The 20234-nt window shown below is 49.0% G+C and overlaps 2 protein-coding genes across 2 annotated transcripts; both read right to left on the reverse strand.

Annotated features, from left to right (window-relative positions):
• Positions 1-310: 310 nt before the first annotated feature.
• Positions 311-6408, reverse strand: Krt9 (keratin 9). The gene is made up of 9 exons (XM_029546481.1): positions 6048-6408; positions 5761-5975; positions 4620-4702; positions 4327-4483; positions 3894-4055; positions 3088-3213; positions 2758-2981; positions 1704-2308; positions 311-423 (listed from the first exon to the last, which is right to left on the reverse strand). The coding sequence occupies exons 1-9, from the start codon at positions 6406-6408 to the stop codon at positions 404-406; spliced, it is 1953 nt and encodes a 650-aa protein (XP_029402341.1). The 3' UTR covers positions 311-403.
• An 8956-nt stretch (positions 6409-15364) lies between these two features.
• LOC110331109 (keratin, type I cytoskeletal 14) lies at positions 15365-19718 on the reverse strand. Its single transcript, XM_021211492.2, has 8 exons — positions 19163-19718; positions 17845-17927; positions 17173-17329; positions 16859-17020; positions 16650-16775; positions 16335-16555; positions 16179-16243; positions 15365-15609 (listed from the first exon to the last, which is right to left on the reverse strand). The coding sequence occupies exons 1-8, from the start codon at positions 19670-19672 to the stop codon at positions 15512-15514; spliced, it is 1422 nt and encodes a 473-aa protein (XP_021067151.1). The 5' UTR covers positions 19673-19718; the 3' UTR covers positions 15365-15511.
• Between the last annotated feature and the right edge of the window lie 516 nt (positions 19719-20234).

Genomic DNA, 20234 nt, shown 5'->3' on the forward strand with positions numbered 1-20234 from the left:
ACAGACACACCCAGACGAGCATTACTCTCCCAAGAGAGTCGCAACTCAATCACAGCTCAACCAAGTTCACAACCAACATCAAACATCACACTACTTCATCTCGCAGTACAAACAGCTCAGAATCCAAGTTTAATTTGCAATAGGAAAGCTTTATTAGGAAGTCAGGACAAGGAAGGGAGTGGGGCCACTCCTAGGACACAAGGAAGAATCAAGTTCTCCCCAGCAAGGAATAGAGCCAATAGCTGTCCAGAGGCACAGTGCCAACTCCATCCAGTTCCAAACGGCTACCCCGGCTTGTGGCCAGCTAGTCTTGAAGTTAGGATGCAGTAAGGGTGCTTCATGTAGCTTCTGCCCTTCTGGGACAGTCTCAGCTGGGGTCCGGTGGAGAAAGTGAATCGGGGTTCTAATATCGCGTCTTGTGCTCTGTGACAGGGAAGAAAGGAGAGAACAGTAAGAAGAGAGACTTTGGGCAGTGACCTGAAGAAGAAATTGGGAACAAGAAACCTGGACCTCATAGAGCTGGAGGAACCTGAGATGAGAGCACTGTAATCGCGGAGCCTCTGGCCCCACCCAGTTCCCCATCTCTCCTGTAACAACCCTGAGTTCGGAGAGAGCCCGTGGACTGGACCCTTCACCACCCCACAGCATTGTCAGTAAATTCGTTGGCTACCCAGACAAAGATAGCACCAACCTCATTCCAAGATTCATACCAGGTGCCCTGCAGAGCAACTGGACATTCAAAATACATAAGATACCTTGCAAGTGAACAGTTCCCTGATTCTAAAAGGGTTCCCAGAGCTGCCCATTGCAGCGCAGTAATCCAGCCACTTACTATAACTTCATATTGATTTTTTTTTAAGATGAAACCATAGCTTAGAGGGTAGTAGCTTTATTTATTTATTTATTTTCATGGGCATTTTCTGCCTCTGTGTATATATGTGCACTGTATATGTGCCTGGTGCTCTCAGACATCAGAAAAGGGCATGGGATCCCCTGGAACTGGAGTTATGGGTGGTTGCAAATTACAATGGGCACCGAGAATTGAACCCAGGTTCAATTCTTGAAAATTCTACAAAAGCAACAAGTGCCCTTAACAGCTGAGCATCTCTCCAACCCAGATATTTAATTTTTACCACATTAAGTTCAATTTGTAAATAAAGATTATTTCATAGTGTAGAGACCACCTCCCCTGCATGAGTCCTTCTCAGAGGCAGGTGACAGCACCTGAGACACATCCTCCTTTCCACAGTTGTACTGTGCACTGGTTGCACTAACTGACCACTAAGACCCCTATGTCTCTTTTCCCTGCGTTGTTTCTGATCTGGGCCTCCCATCCTAACGATGACTGAAGGCACTGACCATGGAGCCCCACAGGACTGAGCCCATCATTTAGAAATTACATGATCATGATTCCTTCTGAATTTCATTTTCCATAAGTAAAGCCTGCCTGTGGGCTACAATAGAAATGTGCATGACAGTTCAGTTTTCAATCCATCTCCTCTAATCACTGAGACTCAGATCATGAGCGGATCGAATTTCATCTAATGGTCAATCTAGAACCATGTGTGGATCTATACTACTCTAAAGACTTTCCTAAAAATCCATTCCATTCAGAACACACAGTCCTGTCAAGATATCCAAATATACACAGAAAAGGATAGTTGTCTCGTATTCACGAGGCTGCGGAGTCAGTAATTCCTCACCTTGTGAATCCTCATCGCAGTCGGCGGATTTGGAGGACTGGGACTGAGATGGCCTCCTATTTCCTCCTCCATAGCTGCCTCCACTTCCTCCCCCAGAACTGCTTCCTCCTCCATAGCTACCTCCACTTTTTCCACCATGGCTGCCCCCACTTCCTCCTCCAGAACCACTTCCTCCACCATAGCTGCCCCCACTTCCTCCTCCATGGCTACCCCCACTTTTTCCACCATGGCTGCCCCCGCTTCCTCCTCCATAGCTGCCTCCACTTCCTCCCCCAGAGCTGCTTCCTCCTCCATAACTACCTCCGCTTTTTCCTCCATGGCTGCCCCCACTTTCTCCTCCATAGCTGCCCCCACTTCCTCCTCCATGGCTGCCCCTTCTTCCTCCTCCATGGCTTCCTCCACTTTTTCCACCATGGCTGCCCCCACTTCCTCCTCCATAGCTCCCTCCACTTCCTCCTCCATAGCTGCCCCCACTTCCTCCTCCATAGCTGCCACCACTTCCTCCTCCATAACTGCCACCACTTCCTCCTCCATAGCTGCCACCACTTCCTCTTCGTCTTCCTTTGCCACTTCCAAAGCCAATTTGTCCAGCTCCAGAAGATTCACTGAGGATAAAGGGAAACACATAGATATGTATACATATACATATACATATACATATACATATACATATACATATACATATACATATACATATACATATACATATACATATACATATACATATACATGAATGAACAAGGATGAACTGGACAGAATCAAGACTTAAGTGTGAATTGAGGTATCCTGGCTGGGAGGGAAGGATGCCTTCCTCTCCCTGGAGCAGAAGGCATCCCCTTTCAGTGTTACCATTCTCCTTTCCAAAGCTCAAAAGCCTCAAGAGTTCCACCCCTCAAACACACCCATAGGGATGAAAGCCTCAAATCCATCAGATCCTTGCATACAAGAACTTTTCTAGATGATTCTATTCAAGAAGGCTAGAATTGGTATCAGAAGCCTAAAGGATCTCCTCTGTGATCTACACTGTAGAATCTACAGACTCCTGAGGACCTACAAGTCTTGCTGGCCGCCTTCAAGGAGCTTCCGGTAAGTCTCAATTTCTTTCTCCAGCCGTGTCTTGATGCTGAGCAGAATGCTGTATTCCTGGCTCTGACACTCAGTTTCTTCCCGGATCTCAGCAAGCTGGGCCTCCACCTCACTGATCTGTTGCTGGATCTGCTGCAGCTGGCCACAGTAGCGGTTCTTTGTGTCTTCCAGAGCCTTCTCCAGGGCTGATTTCTAGGAAGCGAAAGGAAACGTCAGGAGGGATGTTCCATTCCTTGCCCCTCCTACAGGTTGTTCCTGTGCCCTGCCCTGGCAGCGAATCTAGAGCAGGACAACCAACCGTGGTAAGCTGAGTCTGCAGCTCGACATTCAGTTCCTGGATAGTGTGCTGGAGCTGGGACACTTGCTTCATGCTGCTCTCCATCTCTTGGCCACTATTTGTCACTTGCTGCTCAATCTGGGTCATCTGCAAACCAAAGGCTCAGTTAGGGATGGACACAGCCAAGAACATCTGTGGGAAAGACTGTACCTCCTCACTCACCAGGATCTTCACCTTTAAAACCAAGACTTAGACCAAGCCAAGGATATACTACTGAATTCTGGGTCCCACTGACGAGGTTGACCAGTTCTCCAGACACCATATTCCCTTTCAATAAGGTTTCAAGGCCCGTCATTCTATGTCCCTAACCCCCTTTCTGGTCTTCGTTTCTTATTTACATGCAGAATGGCATGCCTTTATCCATCATGCTCTATTCCAAGCTTTGGAGACCAGGGAAGAAAGGAACAAGCATGGAATTCAGTGTACTGCAGAAGATGCTGGATGCCGCTACTAGAGTCTTACATCACACAGGATGTGAGTTGCCCATTCTCTGGACAACATATACTAATAAACTATGCATGCCTCAAGAGTGGCCATCTTATTTGGCTCACCTCTGAGACCTTAGCTCTTCGCCTAAAACTGGTACCACTCCACAGTTGTGTCTCTGTGGTGAATGAAGAAGAGTACACAGCATCCATTGGAGGATGAAAGGATAGATAGAGCAATACTGAGAGATGAAGAGGCAGAGGGATGATGAAGGGGATGAGGAGTGGAAGGATACCTGAAAGGTGAGTTAGAAAACTGAATAGGAAGCCCTCTCTGCTCACCTTGGACTCATAGTGTTGTTCAATGTCCTGGCGGTTCTTAGAAATGAGCTGTTCGTATTCCTCACGCATGTCATTGAGGACCTGGGTGAGATCTGTGCTAGGAGCAACATTTATCTCCACATTAACATCTCCATCATTCTGGCCCGTCAGCTGGCTCATCTCCTACAGGAGGAAGAGGATACAAGGTTGTAAGTGGAACCCCTCTTGCCATCTTTCAACTCTTTCCCCGCCAAGTCCACTCAGAATGCAAAAGAGGAAGACTGTTGTGAAATCAAAGGACAGCTGCCATTGAAGGCCACCTGTGAGGAGCTGGGAGTGTCCCCTTCAAGAGTGAAGAAGAGGGCTCTCTCAGTCCATGATCCACAGCACCCCCTATGATCTCTGCCCTTCTATTCCTCCCTGTACCCACCAAGCCACAATTACAATAGCCTACCTCCTTGTGGTTCTTCTTAAGGGCATCCCTCTCGTCCTCCAAACTATCAAGCTGTATCTCCAGATCAGATTTCTCCATAGTCAGACCATCCAACACCTTCTGCAGGCCATTAATATCACCTTCCACCCCTTGACGCAGGCTCTGCTCCATCTCAAGCCTGTAGGCAAGTCATGGATACAGAGTGATCAAGAGGGCATCAAATCCTACTAGGACCTCCAGAGCTCTGAAAATGGGAGAGGCTCTGGAGTGGGAGATGGGATGACAATAAGGAAAAGGAAGGGAAAAGGACTCACTTAACTCTGAAGTCATCCATAGTCATGCGAGTATTGTCGATGTCCACGAGAGTTTTGTTGTTCCTCACTGTGAGATCCACGATCTGAAAGACAAGTTTGCCTAAATAGACCATGCTCTCCCTTGACATGACCAACTTCAGAGAAAGGAGGAGACCAGATGTAGCCAGCAGAGGTGTTCAGGAAGCAAGAGTTTTCCATCAGCTTGTATGCTGCACGATACCCACACAGTCTTCAGCAGACGTGCCCAGTGTCGTCTTCACTCATTCGACAAATATCTCAACATCTTCTGCAAAGGCAGTGTAGGGTCTAAGACAAACCCCAAGGAGCCAACCATTGACCTCAAAATCCAAATCATTTCAAGAGAATCATGAAAAGGAAAGGTAGCTTTGGCTATCCTGGGAAACCAGGAAAGACCTTGGAAAGGAGATGACAATTGAGCTAGGTCCTGAAGGGTGGCTAAGATTGCATGTGAGTAAATGGGTGGAAGAAATCTGCAGCTGGAGAAACAGCACGTTCAGAAATACAAAGGTGTAAAGGCAGGAGGGATGAGTGAGAACAGTAAGGAACCCAGCTGTGGACTCCTTTATGGTGGAAGCTGAGTGTGGGGATATCGCCGTGACTACTCAGTGCAACACAGAGGGTAGCCGCCCACGTACGTTAGCGGATAAATAAGAAGACTGCAGGCAGAGGGATGGATGGGTGGGTGGATGGGTATCACCCTCACAACCAGAGAGCCTATCACTTGATCAACCACCCTGCACATCTGAGTTCTAAATACCTGAGAAGATTAAGCGACCAGCCCAAGAGAAATGGGACAGGAAGAATAAGGCTGAATTGAAACCAGGTCAAAAGAAAGCTCCGGTTAGGTCCTAGCCTTGTTAGTATTAATCTAGGCTTCCTCCCTGCTATGGTCTAACTCAGAATGAAATAGCAGAAATCCAAGCCTCTAAGACCTTAGAAACCAAACGCAAGTTTGCTTCTGATGAAAGTGTAGTTTCTAAAAGATGATTTTTGGATATGTCTTTGCTTAGACTCTAGAATCTCACCTTTCTGTGAGAGAGGTTGAGAAGGGGAGGGAAGCAGGGAGGGAAGGAGGAAGGGAGAAGAGAGTGACAAAGACAGATTTGACTCTCATACATACTCTGTCCTTCAGGTCCTCGATGGTTTCATAGTAATGAGTGTTGTCCTTCTGGAAGATTTTAGGCCCCTTCTTTGAATACCATTCCTGGATCTGCTTCTCCAGGGCAGTGTTGTCCTCCTCCAGTTCTAGCACTTTATCCATGTAAGAGGCCAGACGGGAATTGAGGTTCTGCATGACGATTTTCTCATTGGTGTTCAGAATACTTCCTTCACCACCTCCAGAGCCACCACCAAAGCCACCACCAAAGCCACCACCAAAGCCACCTCCAGAGCCACCACCAAAGCCACCTCCAGAGCCACCACCAAAGCCACCTCCAGAGCCACCACCAAAGCCACCTCCAGAACCTCCACCAAAGCCACCTCCAGAACCTCCACCAAACATACCGCTGTAACTCCCTGTATTAAAACCCCCTCCATATCCTCCACCATAGCTAGAGCCAAAACTGCCACCACCTCCACTGCCACAAGCCGAAAAGCCACCCCCACCAAAGCCACTGGAAGAGCTAAAGCGGCCTCCTCCTCCACCAGCCCTGGAGGAGCGACTGAAAGAAGACCGCATGCTGCCTCCGCTGCCCCCTCTGCCTCCTCCTCCTCCTCCACAGCTGCTGCTGCTGCTCCAGAAAGATGAGGAGATCTGTCTGCAACTCATGGTGCTGCCTGCCAGAGGATGTAGCCAGGAAGCGGTCTCAGGGTTGCTGGGTACTGAGCCATCCCTGGAGCTGCCTACTTATACCCCCTGCTGAAGGTGGCACGCCTGGGTGTGTCCTCACTCTGTGCGAGCTTGCCCCCATAGACTCAGAGAAGGTCTAGGATATGGGAGCAGCAGAGAAGCCCCAGGCTCTGCGTCCCTTGGTGACTGCCCGTCAGCAGCCCAGCCTTTCTCCATTGTGTGAGGTAATTTGAAGATATTAGGCTGTCACGGGCACCATAAATCAGCTCTGCTGCTGAGGGGCTGACCTATATCCTACAGTCTGGTGTCTGGCTGACCTTGACAACAAGCCTGAGACTCAGACCTCTCAATACTTAAGATCAAAACTCCCTCACAGTGGGTTGTCACTCTCTAAACTCACCCCGCCCTGCCCGTACCTGGTGGTCACTGTGGGCTGAGATGGGAGCCTGGAAGTTACTGTGAAGGCTAGGGAAAGTGCAGCCCCTGCCCACAGGGAGCTTCCAGGGTAAACAGAAAGCCAGAACCTGCCCTGGTGATGCCCCCATCAGATGAGAAACTCAGTTGTCACATCCTTTAGGCTGACAGGAGAGACAGGGCTGTGCTCTCGGGACATGCCAGTTTGCTGAGACGGTGCTATGGCCAAAAGATGGAGGTAGATGCACAGCTATGCATCCTTTGGGGTTCCAGAGTGGCATATAGCAGTCGCATGGAAGACTGTGGGAAGAAAGCCAACCTAATAAATACAGACCTGCTACTGCTAGATGCCTGTAGCAGGAACATGATGGGCCTGTCTGACCCATGCATGCGTGCATACGTACGTGAGTGTGTGTGTGTGTGTGTGTGTGTGTGTGTGTGTGTGTGTGTCTGCTTATGCATGTGTGTATGTTTGTGCATGTGTGTATGTGTGTGCATGTGTATGTACATGTGTATGTATGTGTGTACATGTGTGTATGTATATGTGTGTATTTATGTATGTGCAGATGCATACATGTGTATGCGTGTGTATGTATGTGTGCATAGTCATTGTGTGTATGTGTGTTTGTCATATACATGTGTGTACTTCCTTTGTCACTCTTCACTGGAGGCAGGGTCTCTCACTAATTTTGGAGCTCACTGATGCTTCAAGACGTGGCCAACAAGCCTCAGGGATCCTCCTGCCTCCAGCTTCCCAGCACTCTGCCTTACAGTGCACTGTGAGGGATTACACCTCTCTGCCCAGCTTTATACATAGGATCTGGGGGTCAAACTCGGGTCCTTGTCCTTCATGGAAAGCACCCTAACCACTGAGCCATCTCTGCAACCACTTTCCTGATTCTTTTGCAGAGTCCCAAAGTATCACAGAATTCCCCTTGGTTGAGTGCCTGTTTTATGTTCAGCCCTGGAGGTAGCAAAGCTACCATGATGCGACTTCCTTGCCCCTGCTAGAGCCCCACACTTATTCTGGTCACCAATGCCAAAAGAGAACGGTAAGGAGGCTGTGGGCTCTGCTGCCAGATCACCTGGGCACAATCAAGACTCTGTGCTCCCTGGCTGTGTGACGACTTGCTTTCTCACGATGTGCCTCTGTCCTCTCTTCAACCAAAAAAAAAAAAAAAAAAAAACCAGTTTGCCCATCCCAAGAAAAGAGGCATGAAAAAGGCTCAAGAAAGACAAGAATGTTTCTCATCATTCAACTGCTTAAGTTCCCCAACTCCACTGCTCTCCCTTGGCTTTGGGATGTCAGCTTCTAATAGCTGTCCTTGTCCCTCCTATACCCCTTGACCTTGTTTTAAAATTTTAAATCATTAATTAATTAATTAGTGAGTGAGTGGGCCTGTTCATGATGGGGGTGCGCCTGCCACAGAACACGAGTAAAGACAGGAGGTGACTTTACAGAGAAGGTTTTCTTCTCTCACATTCACTCCAGTTCTGAGGATCGAGGACCTGAGGATCTGAGGTCCCAGGTCTCCAGGTTTGTGTAGCGTCTTTATACCCACTGACCTCTTGAGCTATCCCTGAGATGACCCGTCTAATTATGTCTCTGCTCTCACTGCTCTGTTCTCTTAAGATGAGAGCCATAAGTCCTTTGCATCCTTGCCTTACTACTCCTTGTTCTCCAAACCACACACACACACACACACACACACACACACACACACACACATATGTACATATATGTGTGTGTGTGTGTGTTTATGGTATATGTGATATACATGCCATATATGCGTGATAAATGTTATGACAGATGCCCGGGGCTAGAAGAGAACTGAAGTAGGAAGAGGGGCCACGAGGGTAGAGAAGGGCCTGACGCACTGGAGGTGTGGCTGAGGGATACAAGTCTCTTCCTAGCAAGGGTGTGAAAGAGGGTCTCCGGGTGGTAGGTGTTATAAAGAGTAGTGTATGGGAGATGCATAGAGACTGTATTTAGGAATAGTGCTGGAGCGGTACAGGACCTACAGCAGTAGAATTACCAGTTGGAGACCAGCCTGGGATACACAGCGAGATCCAGTCAAAACATCAACAAAAATACTAATTGCACAGTAAGAAAAACATTTCCTTTTTGTGTTTTTTTTTTCAGTCTCCTGACTCTTAAGAAATCTCCATCTCCTTAGCATCCTCCCCAGTTCTTAGCAGCTTCCACAACTGTCAGTCATCCCAGCCAGTCCTTAGCAGTCTCCTCACCTATCAATCATCCTATTCAGTCCTTAGCAGTCTCCTCACCTATCAATCATCCTAGCCAACAAAACTAAGGCCACCTTGAACTCAGATCCTTCAGAAAGCAACATCTGTTTAGATATGTCTGCCTCATTGGCTTCTATGAGTGACAACTGATTTTTTCTTTCCTTTTTTTTTTTCTGTAGTAATGTAGGATTCCCCCTATAAATATGCCTGTTGGGATGAAAGGTGAGCTAGTTTACCAAAATGAGTAAGGTAAATATTTAAATAGATGGTGCGGCACATGTTAATTAAAATAAACTATTAAGTAGGTAGAACTAAATGTTAACAGCATTTTTGCAAGCCTAGCACACAGGACACCATCAGGCCAAGGCTCAAGGAGAATCTGATTACTCTCCTTGCTTCTCAGTGGTTCTAAATCTCTATCTATAGTCCTGCCTGTCTCTACAAGAAACACCCAGGACCTGGGCTCAGTGTGATCTGAGGCCCAGACCCAATCTGATGTCTTTCTCCTAGCTTTGCCATGGGCACATTGACATCACCAGTCTGGGTTGGAATGGAAACCCCAAGTCCCAGGGCTTGAGCTAGGTGGAGGATGGGTTAGGCAAAGTTGGATAGGCAGCTTCAGGAGATTCTGGGACCCTGTTTTTAACGAGTACATTCTTTTAGATTTAGTTTGACATGCCTTAGCTCAGGGTGGCTTGGCTTAATTTGATTTTGTTTTGTTGTGGGGTCTAACTCTTGTAGCTGACCTTTAGTTCATGATTCTCCCGCTTCAGACTTGAAAGTTCTAGGATTACAGGCATGTGCTTGCTCTTCCTGAAGGTTACACCTACCTGGGCCATCCTCTGCCTGGATCCACAAATCCCCAAGCAAACCCTCCCATCTGAGTTCAAAGCAGGCACAGGCCTTTCCCCTGCTGCATTTGGATCGATTGGCTCTGCATTGTGACTCCAATTCCCCTATGTCTGAGGTGGAGTCCTCCCCACTGAGCCTCTGAGACAGTGCAGTGGAGTCAATAATAGCTTGCCAATGAGGCAAGCCTGGGCCACCATCAATCTCACACTCCCTATCCTGTGGCTTTGACCTCAGCTTCCCCATACAAAGTCCTTGCGTGCAGAGTTGCCAGGAACATAAACACGGTGTAAGATGGAGGAGTCCCATTGTGAAAGCCCACCTGTCCATTCCTATGCATCCTCTTCCCCCCCCTCCCATTATCTTTTCTTCCTATTCTCCATCCTCCCACTGCCTACTCTCCCATCCCATCTACCCTTCTCTCTATCTCTACCTTCCATTCCCTCCCATCCCTTCTCCTCCTGGTTCTACTTCCCTTCTCCACATCTGGATCTACTTCCAACCCAAAGAGGAACCAGCCACGCTGGCTACCATGAGCCAGATGTGAATTGGAGCTACAGTTTTGTACCATCTTCTTTCTCCCTTCTCCCAGCTCTGCCTGGCATGGGAAAGGCATTACCACAGATGAGGAAGCTGACTGTCCTGGAGTGAATAAGAGACCTCTTCCTGGCTGAGTGGCATGGATCATTGACCATCTGGGTGATCCAGATGTAACCCTCTTGCTGACTATTAGCCCATCCCTTTAGTCAACAGGGCTCCCAGGCCAGTCTCCCAAGTCCAGTCCCAGCCCTTAGAGCATTGATGGAGCTGAACAGAAGGGATTCAAGAACAGAGCATCAGAGAGGGGAATCCTGAGTGAGTTCTACCTCAAGGTGTCAGGGGTAGGGGGTCGTAAGAACTTAAGAGGAGACAAGGCCAGCCTGGTTCTGACTATAGAAGCCTCCTGCCTGCCTGTATCTAACTGCTTGAGCTTTCTGGCCCCACTTTTTCCCACCACAGTATTTTCTTGAGCCCAAGTTGGGCCAGAAAGTGCTGAGTCATCGTGAGGCTAGATGCTGGCTGAAGGAACCCAAGCATGACTCACAGGCTCCTCTCCTGGCTCACCCCTTCATGAGCCACCTATGCACATAGGCACTTTGGGTTGGTGCATCGCTGGAGGTGCCTACATGTGTCTTTCAACGGTGACTCTTTCTTGCTGAATAGTCATCTGCCACCACCCCATCTAGCCAGATCCCACCAGACCAAGGTACCCTGAGCCTAAAACCTGAGTCTTCTATCTATTCAAGAAATACTGCTTCCTCTCGTCCCAGAATCAGCATCCCCATGGTAACTTTTGAGTGTATCTTTCCCTGAGCGTCTACTGTGTTCTACACATTGGACTGAGATTGAGGATAAAATGATGTCAGTCGGTAAAGCATCTGCCCTACAAGCATAAGAACCTGAGTTCAGCTCCCATGCAGAAAGCCAGCTTTGGAAGTACACTTTTATAGTCCTACTGTTGGGGAAGCAGAGGCGAGAGGATTCCTGGACAGTTTAGACAAATGGGTGAGACTTGAAAGAAGTTTTAAAAGTAAGTGGAGAGCAACTGAGGAAGAAACTCAACCTTGACCTCTGGCCTACACATGTATCCACATGCAAGTGGGCCTTCACACTTGTGCACATACATGTGAACACATATACCACACACACACACACACACACACACACACACACACACACACACCAATGATAAGCAAGCCCTGTCTCCTTGAGCAGCTATAGGAAAAAGCAGACTCTCTCTCAGCGAACATAAAACTCAAACATGAAATAAATGCTATTGTGAGCATAGAGTGAAACCTGCGAGTGCTCTGAGGGATCAGGAGCCGTCCCTTGAGAGCCACCACACCTGAGTGAGGGACGATCAAGAGTGAGCAAGCAAGAAAAAGAGACCACACTCCCCCTGAGAGAGGGACCAAATATCCTGGTGCGGAAACAGGAAAGTGGTCACCAATCATTTAGCCAGCATGGCTAAAGTACAATTTCATGTGAGGCTTAGATGAGCTACTGAATAACTGCTGGGCTGAGCCCCAGCATGCCATAATACATTATCCTGAGTCTCTGTGACAATGGGCATGCTTCTGCCCTTCCTCTTGGTCCATCTGAATGACTTGGGTGTCAAGTATCTTGCTTATGACTAGGACATCCTTCTAGTGCACTTACCCACACACACACACCCCCCCTTATGATCAAGAGCTTGTGTGTCAAAGTGAATGCTGTTGAGGGCATATAGTCCCTCCCTCAAAGAACCTGAAGGCTGAATATAACAAGGTTCAAACTCTAAGACTTGGAGCAGAATGCTCTCCCTTAGAAGAGGAGAGCACCGGAGAGATGATCTCCATCCACCTTGCACAGCCCCATTCTGTATTCAGAGTAGGTGGAGAAGGTAGCTCTTCCCAAATGACATTCAAGGGGTGTGAAATCGCAGTCTTCATTTGGCCAGCCCCAGGACTCTGAGAGGCAACCTCTCTTGCTTCCACCAGGCGGTGCTATCGAGTCACTTTTCTGGTCTGTTTCAATGGTGGGGGCAGAGCCCAGGTCTCCAGTGAATAAGCACTGTGAATAAGAGAACTAGTCACTAGTAGAAATAATTTGTTGGCTCTACCTTTCCCACTGAATGTGGTGGTGAAAATCAGGAGAGGGGGGTGTCCACGCAAGACCCCAGAACTGCTGTGATGTCTGCCCTTTGTTTCTCAGGCTGCTGGAATCCAAGCCCATGGCTTAACACCCCCCTCCACACTCCCATTCTGAGCTTGCTTAGAGCCAAGTGGCCTCGAGCAAGTCTGCCTTTTCCCTATATTTCTTCCAACCGCAGAGGCAGCCATCCAAGCAAAGACAGAGGGTGCTCCCTCACCACACTAGTGCTAAGGAACTCATGCGTGCTCAGAATTCTCCAAAGCCAGTTTCTTTGGAGGAGAAAGCCAAATGTCCAGGTAGGGTAATGCTGGGAGATCCACAAGCAATCGGCAGCATTCTGGGCTTCTATTTCCATACTGAGTGTAGCTGTGTTTTGCTCTCAGTCCAATCCAGATGAGCCCCTCAAGTGTGATCCAGCCCCTATATTCTATGTCACACTTGACAGGAAGCTTATTGCCCTAATGGACACCCTGATATCTCTCCTCCCTAAGGATCCAGCCCTTTAGCTCCACGATGCGTTTCTCCAAATAATGTCCACCCCAGCTCAACCTTGCAGGCTACCACAACTCAGGTAAAAAACTGTCCCAGAGTTTCAAAGTCATAGACCAGTCATGACTTTCCTGGCATGTAGGTAGGGACAAGGGACACTAGCAACACTTCATTCCTTTCACTACTAATGCTTCATCTTGAGCTGCCACAGACCGAGCACTATACACCAAGCTTGATGCTAAGCTCATTGGTTCCATGAGATCATTCAAGCCATCAGCATTGTATAGTGAAGGTATTTCTCCTCCACCTTAGAAAAGAGGAATGTGTGTTCTCTATTCTGTCCCAGTTCTCCAAGGCTGGTGAAAATGGGAACCCAGGGACGAAACACAGGATTCTCAGGTCCAAGGTTTTAGCCCCTGCATCCAAACTGTCTTTCTTTATTTTCCTACATTCAACTCTACCTAGAAGTTTCCACCACCCAGCCAAATGAACAAGCTATTGGAACTGATACAGAGCTACTCAACTCTTTCCTAGCCCAGGGGGGAAGTGAGCCCTCCCCACCCTTGGCATCTCTGCCATGCACCCAGATAAAGCTCCTCCCCTTCCTACTCCTGAGTCAACCACAAGACAAAGCAAAAGCCACTCCTCCACCAAGCAGAGGCTCCTAATGCCCTCTCACTCTGGCCTTAAACTCACAACAGTCTTCCTGGATCCACCTCCCTAGCTCTGGCTTACATGTATGGCCCACCAGGCTCAGAGGTCAGCCTGGCTCTTAAGGTGTAACTTACTCATTAGATTTGTATATCAACCACAAGACACAGGTTACATCATCTTTAGTGTACAAATGAGAAATCTGAGAGCTAATATCTCCAGGGTCACTGATACAGAGCAGGGCCGAGCTCAAAAACCAGTTAGCCTATTCTAGAAGCCTCTAGAATGCCCTTACACTGAATGGTACCCAGCATTGCTAACACAACCTTGCCTTGAGCCTGCACACTCCAGGCACTATGCTGGACAATGTTCTTACAGACCGTGCGTCCAGTCAACATCCAAAAGACCAGGAGACAGGACTATCATCATCCCCATTTTACAGATATGGAAACTGGGGCTTAGAGAGGGTCATCAATACCCTCTAAATCAGTGGTTCTCAATGTGGAGGTTGCAACCACTTTGGGGTCCAATGACTCTTTCACAGGGGCCACCTAAGACCATCAGGAAACAATACAATTCATAGCAGTGTCAAAAGTAGAGTTTTGAAGTAGCAATGAAAATATTTTTATGATTGGGGGTCACCACTACATGAAGAATGGTATTAAAGGGTCCCAGCATTAGGAAGATTGAGAACCACTGCTCTAAATTGATTAAGTATAGACATGGGACTGGAGAGATGGCTCAGTGGTTAAGAGCACTGACTATTCTTCCAGAGGTCCTGAGTTCAATTCCCAGCACCCATATAGTGGCTCACAACCATCTGTAATGGGATCCGATGCCCTCTTCTAGTGTGTCTGAAGAGAGCAACAGTGTACTCATATAAATAAAATAAATAAATAAATCTTTAAAGAATAGACTCAATTGTCTAGATCGGGGAAATACGACACCAACAGAGCACGAGTAAGTACTCGGGGTGCACAGAGTATTAGGGGACTAATGAACCCCATAATATTGCACACAAAGTTTCCTACTTATCTAGAGATGGGATATATAGAGAAAATGTATAAGTTCCAATACAGAGCCATTTTAAATGATCACAAAATCGTTAGGAATCCTTAACCTAAGGCCAGTGAGATGGCTCAGCAGGTAGAAGCGCTACTCAGACCTGATAACCTGAATTCAATACCCCAAACCCAGAGTGGAGGAAGAGAACCAACTCTCCAACGTTGCCCTCTGACCTCCACAAACACATGCACCCACACATATAGCATGCACACACAACAACAACAGCAATAATAATAATTTCTAAAGAATCCTTCACCTAACACACTGCCTGGCACCTAAAGGCACTCCATATCTGGTGACTGTATGGACAAACAAATAAATGAGGAGCTACACCTCTGTCCTAAAAGATCCCATGACCTGATGCACACAGTTACCTATATCTTCTGAGGTGGTGAAACCCTACCTGGGATCTGAGCCAAGCCCGCCCCCAGGGCCCTTTCTCCCAGTCCCAGAGGCCAGAGCCAGGTGCTCTTCTGTGCTCCAAAGCAACACTTCCCACATTCCTCCCACCCCAACTCTTGACAACAACCAGGGAGACAGTGATTGTGCAACTCAGAAAAAAGAAGCTTTATTGCTTGCCAGGAAGGACAAGGGTCAAGAAAAGGGTGAAGCGTATAGGGACAATACAGGGGCTCTTCCAGCAGTATCTGTGTCCACACAGGAGCCTCCTAAGCCTGAGCAGTATGTAGCAACCTTAGTTCTTGGTGCGCAGGACCTGCTCGTGGGTGGAGACCACCTTGCCATCGTGCACATCCATGACCTTGGTGCGGATCTGGCGGTTGGTGGAGGTCACTGGAGAAGGTGAGAGAAGAGGCGTTAGTGAGGTAGACAGATGGAGAGTTCTAAATCAGAGAAAGATGCCAAGGCGCTGAGGAATAGGTTGTCTCCTGCTGCCCTCTGTCCCGTTTACCACCTCACTCCCTGCTGCCTCACGTTCAGTCTGTGTTCTCAGACTGGAGCACTCAACTGCTGCTGTCCAAGTAGAACCAAACGCAATTGAAGGTCTAACTAAACCCAAACACACCGCTAAGGAGAGGAATGATGTAGGTTGCTCTCCGAGGTGCTGATTTTCATCCCCATGGAATCTACCCAAACGCCCATTGGAGGAACAAGATTAAGGTCAGCAGTCCTAGCTCTGAGGAGCGTTAGAAAGTGTTTTGCTTTTTGTTTTTTTTGTTTTGTTTTGTTTTGGTTTTGTCTGTTTTTGTTTGTTTGTTTTTGTTTTTTTTCTAAAGGGACTCATAAAAAATACTGAGTAAAACACTTAGCTTAATCCCCAAGAAAGTTCTAATATAGGTTGTAGATCTGCTGAAAGATCTGAATTATTCCAGGCCCAGGTTTGAGGTGGAGGAGAGTCTTACCATCTCTGGATGACTGAGAGCCAGAGGAGAATTGAGAGGATGAGGAGAACTGGGAAGATGAAAGGCTGCAAAAGCAGAAATATCAGGACCATTAGACATATGGGGGACATTTGTGAGGGGAAGGGGCATGAACTAAAGGGTAGGCCAGGCACTCACTGGGCGTCCTCTCCCTCCAGCAGACGGCGGTAGGTGGCGATCTCCTGCTCCAGTCTTGTCTTCACATCCAGCAGGATCTTGTACTCCTGATTCTGCTGCTCCATCTCGCAGCGCAGCTGAGCCAGCTGCTCCTCCACACTGCTGATCATCTCCTGGATCTGGGCCAGCTGCATGCAGTAACGGCCTTTGGTCTCCTCCAGGTTGTTCTCCAGGGATGCTTTCTGTGAAGCAGAGAAATAAGGCAATGGATCACTGAGAATTGCCAAGCCCCTGTGGTAAGTCCAAGGCCGATTTTATGGGCAAGAGCATCTGTACCATGCTGAGTTGGGACTGCAGCTCGATCTCCAGGTTCTGCATGGTGCGCCGGAGCTCAGAGATCTCGCTCTTGCCACTCTGCACCAGCTCACTGTTGGTGGCCACCTCGCGGTTCAGCTCCTCTGTCTGTGAAAAGGAGAGAACGGTTCACACTAGAAAGCCCTGGAAGGCAGGCACCCTGTATTCCTTCCTCTCCAAAGGACACCCACCTTGCTGAAGAACCATTCCTCAGCATCCTTGCGGTTCTTCTCCGCCATCTTCTCGTACTGATCCCGCATCTCGTTCAGGATGCGGCTCAGGTCCACACCGGGAGCAGCGTCCATCTCCACATTCACATCTCCACCCACCTGGCCTCTCATGGAGGCCATTTCCTGCAGAGACAGAAAAACGTGCCATCGTCAAGAGCCACATGGCTCACAGGGCTTTCCAGCAAGAGGTGATTCCAACCCGAACACCGTCTGCTAATCCGGTGCTTCTCTCCATCCATCCACCCTCTTAGCCGGCTTTTCCACTTAGCTCTCACCTCCTCGTGGTTCTTCTTCAGGTAGGCCAGCTCCTCCTTGAGACCCTCAATCTGCATCTCCAGGTCAGCTCTGGCCAGGGTCAGCTCATCCAGCACCCTGCGCAGGCCATTGATGTCGGACTCCACGCTTATGCGCAGGCTCTGCTCCGTCTCAAACCTGGAATGATTCAAGAGAAAAGGAATGAGCTATCCATCCCAGCCACACTGAAGGCTTTGTTCTCTTCCTTGACGCATGATTCCCAGAGTTGGCACCCGGGGTGTTGTAGAGAGACAGTGCCCATTGGTTGCTTAAGTCTGAACATTCCTAGGGTCCAGGGAATAAGGAAATTCACCCTTAGTCATGTGCCTGAAAGAGGCACTTCCAGCTTCAGCCAGCCAATAAGGCTCAAGGCCTCCAAATATGACAGCCTACTGAAGTTTAGGGACAGGTAGGGGAAGTGTGGAGCACCTCTCCCTAATGTGATGGCTTTCACACCTGGCTGTGGATACAATCTCCTAGGTAATCGGTTACAAATAACTGAACCCAGCTCCAAGGGTGGAGCCCCACAGTCTTATATTTTTACAAGCACCCCAGGGGCTTCTCCCAGCACAAAGCAACCCTGGTTAGAAAGCACCGATCCAAAATGCCCCGCCCTACACGCTGGCAGCTCTGAACCAACATGGCAAACTCACTTGGTCCGGAAGTCATCAGCAGCCAGGCGGGCATTGTCAATCTGCAGGAGGACGTTGGCATTGTCCACGGTGGCTGCCAGGATCTGTAGAACAGAAAAGCCATGGGTCTTCAGTTAAACAAATATCTATAGGCAGATGTCACTGCAGCCTGCACTGGCCCTTCTTTCTTGCTCTTGCTTGAATCCTGTTCTCATCTCCTGAGCCTTTGTTTAGCACAGCAGCCTAAGAGGCAACCCCACAGTCAGTTTCAACCCAGGACTTTGACTCCTGCTCAACAGAAAAACTGCAAAGTTCTGGCCCCCGGCTCAAAAGCCCCAGAATTCAGATCTTATTGCTACCACTCACCTATAATCCTAAAATGGGGTTTGGGGTTTTAAAGTACCCCTAAGGCTCCCTACACAGCCTTCATCTTCTGAATCCTCCTCTCAGTACAGCCTTATCAGACGTCTGCAGACACACGCATTCCTTTCTAAGCCCATGGGGCATGGACAAAGGGTGGGACTTTCCCAAGAGACAAAACCCAACTTGCCCAGGGTATTAGAAAAGAGGAAACCTGAGAAGATGAAAAAAAAAATGACAGAAGGATCCCTGAAGCTGGCTGGAGTTCTGGCCAGGGACGTGTCTAATTCCCATAACTTCTGCGAGGCACAAGAGTCAAGCATGTTTAACAGAGGAAGAAGAGGGCCTCTGGAAGCACAACTCCGCCAGACTCCCTCTAGTTTGTAGTAAATATACAGCCATGATTAGTTGTGCGTGTGGATTTTTCTACATCTGCCTGGCTTTAAGGAGAGGCTATCTGGTGCCAAGGCTCATGGGCGGCGGCAGCCTCAGCCCAGACTAACAAGCTAATGAGCGGTTTGGGTGTCTAGCTAGGTGGGTCCCGTTACAGGCTCACTCCTCCCTTTTGCTGGAGAGCTAACTGCCACCTGTAGCAAAGGGTGAGCCACCTGTGCTCTAACTTCAGTTCTGCACACACACACACACACACACACACACACACACACACACACACACACACACCCTCTTGATCTTTAGCAAGACACAGCACCTCGCAACCTTCAACTTCCTCCTCTGCAAAATGCTAAGGGCAGGAACCATTGGTCTCGCGTGGGCTAAGGACTGGAGCGCATAAAAGCATGTAGGAAAGAAAACCAAGGATTAGCACCGTCTTCTCACTGACCAGCTCTATGGGGGAGGGCCAGGGAGGGCCTCAGAGAGAGACACTGGGGACTAGAGACTGTACTTTCTAGGAATCTAGTGATGATCTGAAGCCTTGGAGGAAACTGGAATGGCAACTCCTGCTGTCCATTTGACCCACCTTGCTCTTCAGATCCTCGATGGTCTTGAAGTAGGGGCTGTAGTCTTTGACCTCAGTGGGCCGCTGCCTCTGGTACCAGTCCCGGATCTTCACCTCCAGCTCAGTGTTGGCCTCTTCCAGGGCACGCACCTTGTCCAAGTAGGTGGCCAGGCGGTCATTGAGGTTCTGCATGGTCACTTTCTCACTACCCACCAGGAGCCCATCACCAATGCCACTGCCAAGACCACCGCCAAAACCACCACCAAATCCATCAAATCGACCACCAAATACACTACCAAGTCCTCCACCAAAACTGCTGCTGCTGCTGAAGCTCCCACCATAGCCACCTCCCATCCCACAGGCTCCCCCAGAGGAGAAGCGAGAGGAGGTAACCGACATGCCCCCGTAGGTGCTGGGAGCCCGGCAGGATCCTCCAGCCAGGACAGAGGACATGCGGCTAGAGCTACCACCGATACCACAGGAGCCCTTCATGGAGCTGGAGGAGGTGAACTGGCGGCTGCAGGTGGCCATAGCTTTGAGAGAGGTGAGCAAGTAAGCGAGTGAGTCGGCAGAGAGAAGAGAGAGCTGCTCAGGTGAGTTAGAAAAGGATGGTAGTGCTTTATAGTGGTGAGGAGGGGGCGGGCCTGGCGTATTCCATTCCCCTTGGCTTTCATCACTCCCAGGCCAGCGCCAACTCCCGATCAGATCCCTCCTCTCCTCCGCCTCATCATGTCTGTCATATTTTACTGGAAACTCATTGTTTGAAGTGTTTTGGGCTTTCTCGTCCCGCCAGGCATGATTCACCAGGGGAGGGGTGGGCCTGCGGGCTACACTTTCCCATGAGGCTCTGGGAGCCACAGCCCTTCGGAACCCACACCCTGGGCTCTGGGCTCAGCTAGGATGACAGAGTAGGGCCTTACCACACCATAAACCTGCTGACCTGTTAGTTCCCATTAAATGGGTGGGAGACTCCCTTATTACATGTAGAAAAAGACCACCAGAGCAGAAGACTGGCATGTAGCTGGAGGTACATCGGCGTGGCCATCCTCGGCACTACCTGCTAAGGACTGGCTATCTGTCACATCCTCAGCCA

Source organism: Mus pahari, chromosome 14 (assembly GCF_900095145.1).
Source record: "Mus pahari chromosome 14, PAHARI_EIJ_v1.1, whole genome shotgun sequence".
Classification (NCBI taxonomy): Eukaryota; Metazoa; Chordata; class Mammalia; order Rodentia; family Muridae; genus Mus; species Mus pahari.